The sequence below is a fragment of the Apis dorsata genome, unplaced genomic scaffold (genome assembly GCF_000469605.1).
Source record: "Apis dorsata unplaced genomic scaffold, Apis dorsata 1.3 scaffold_293, whole genome shotgun sequence".
NCBI lineage: Eukaryota > Metazoa > Arthropoda > Insecta > Hymenoptera > Apidae > Apis > Apis dorsata.
The window spans coordinates 1-1,941 of NW_006263568.1; the positions used below are offsets into that span (position 1 = coordinate 1).

Here is a 1,941-nt window from a genome sequence, read left to right on the forward strand (position 1 = left end):
ATATTTATATCATATTATATTATATAATATTATTAAATATTTTTATAATTTTATAATTATCATTTATACAATTCTGTTTGTTTTTAGGTTATGCAATGATTATGAAAATGGGATATAAACCTGGTCATGGCATAGGTAAAACAGAATCAGGAAGAATTGAACCAATTAACCTTGACATTAAATTAGATAGACAAGGTTTAGGAAAACAAAATGAGAGAAAAGGAAGAAAAAATAAAAATAATATATTTAATAATAATTTAGATAATAAGAGTATGAAAGATTTTCGAGATAGAATTGCACAAAAAAGAAAAGAACAATTGTTAAAAACAGATTTATATAAAAGTCAAAAAATTTGTCAAAAATTAGATATGCAACAAGAAATAATAAAACCTAAAGAAATATGGTTTTGGTTGCCTCAAGATGATGAAAATAGCGATAGTGAAAAAGATGATGATTTCTTCCCTGTTAATGAAAAACTTGAAATTTTAACAAAATATTTAAGAGAAAAGTATTTTTATTGTATTTGGTGTGGAGTAGCATTTCTGGATGAAAAAGATTTAGTAGATAATTGTCCAGGAAATGAAAGAAATGATCATTAAATGGTTTTAATTTAATTAAATGTACATATAAATAAAAATAAATTAAAATTTCATTAATATGTTTTTATTTACACCTATATTTTAATCACATAGTAAAATATAAAAGATTTAAGATCTAAAAAATTAATAATGCTTCTTTAGTATGATCACCCAGAGAGTGAAAACATAAAAAGGCCATTAGAGTCATAATGCAAAATACTAAAAAAAAACAGTCTCTATACTAGAAAAAATCTAATAGTGTGCAATATAAGGGAAACTAATCCTGATTCAGTTATGCTATTATGTCTTAGCAGGAGTTCAGCACCCCCAAGTAACAACATATTGAAGGGAAAGCTACCTATAAAAGCATCTGTTTGATTTTCTGTTCTTTCATTTCACTTAGAATCTCTGAGCATATCTTTGCTATATTAAAAATAGATTCTATAAAATATCAATAAAATATCAATGAAAGAAAACTTCAGTATTATGTTCGTATATTCAATTTTTTTGATATTAATTATATTCATATATACTAATGAAACAGTTGCTCAAGTAACAGATGATGAGAGTTGTGAAACATTGCAATCAGAAGTACATATTACAAAAGGTATTATTTTTTTTTCCCTAATTTCATTAAATATATAAATAATTCAATATATAAATAAAAAAAATAAAATATTTTTTATTTATTTTAGATGAATATGATGAAATAGGTCGGTTAAAAAGAACATGTAGTGGAGATATATCTGTTACAAAATGTGAAGGATTTTGTAATTCACAGGTACAACCAAGTGTAGCAAGTACAACAGGATTTTCAAAGGTAAAAATATTAAGATAAAGTACAAAAAATATTTCTATAAGAGCAATAAAAAAACTTATTTTTTTTGTAATAGGAATGTTATTGCTGCCGTGAAAGTTATTTAAAAGAAAGACATATTACATTACATCATTGTTATGATGCAGATGGTATAAAATTAATGAATGAAGAAAATGGAGTAATGGAAATCAAGATACGTGAACCAGTAGAATGTAAATGTATTAAATGTGGTGATATATCCCAATAAATAATTTATAAAAATGATAATAAAATTATTATTTATAAATTATGTAATAAAAATTATATAATTCAAAATAAAAATGAAAATACAAAATACATATAAAATAATTTACTTTCTTTATCTCCTTATATTTATAAATAATATTAAAAAATACAATTTATTGAATATCAAATTTAAATAAGTTTAAATATTATAATATTATTTAAAATGAATTATTTTATAATATAATAAGTTATACAGTAAAAAGTGATTAAATGTTATATTTAATATTTTCTTTTTATTTATTATAATATAATTTTATAATA

The 1,941-nt window shown here is 21.4% G+C and overlaps 2 protein-coding genes across 2 annotated transcripts; both read left to right on the top strand.

The window, feature by feature from the left end:
* Window positions 1–71: 71 nt before the first annotated feature.
* LOC102676103 (G patch domain-containing protein 11) lies at window positions 72–658 on the top strand (the record flags this gene model as incomplete). Its single annotated transcript, XM_006617116.2, has 1 exon — window positions 72–658. A coding segment is annotated over one exon (528 nt), but the record flags the coding sequence as incomplete, so codon positions are not given.
* Window positions 659–787: 129 nt separating this feature from the next.
* Window positions 788–1,731, top strand: LOC116185834 (partner of bursicon). Its single transcript, XM_031511197.1, has 3 exons — window positions 788–1,185; window positions 1,274–1,398; window positions 1,472–1,731. The coding sequence occupies exons 1-3, from the start codon at window positions 1,044–1,046 to the stop codon at window positions 1,640–1,642; spliced, it is 438 nt and encodes a 145-aa protein (XP_031367057.1). The 5' UTR covers window positions 788–1,043; the 3' UTR covers window positions 1,643–1,731.
* The last annotated feature ends 210 nt before the right edge of the window (window positions 1,732–1,941 follow it).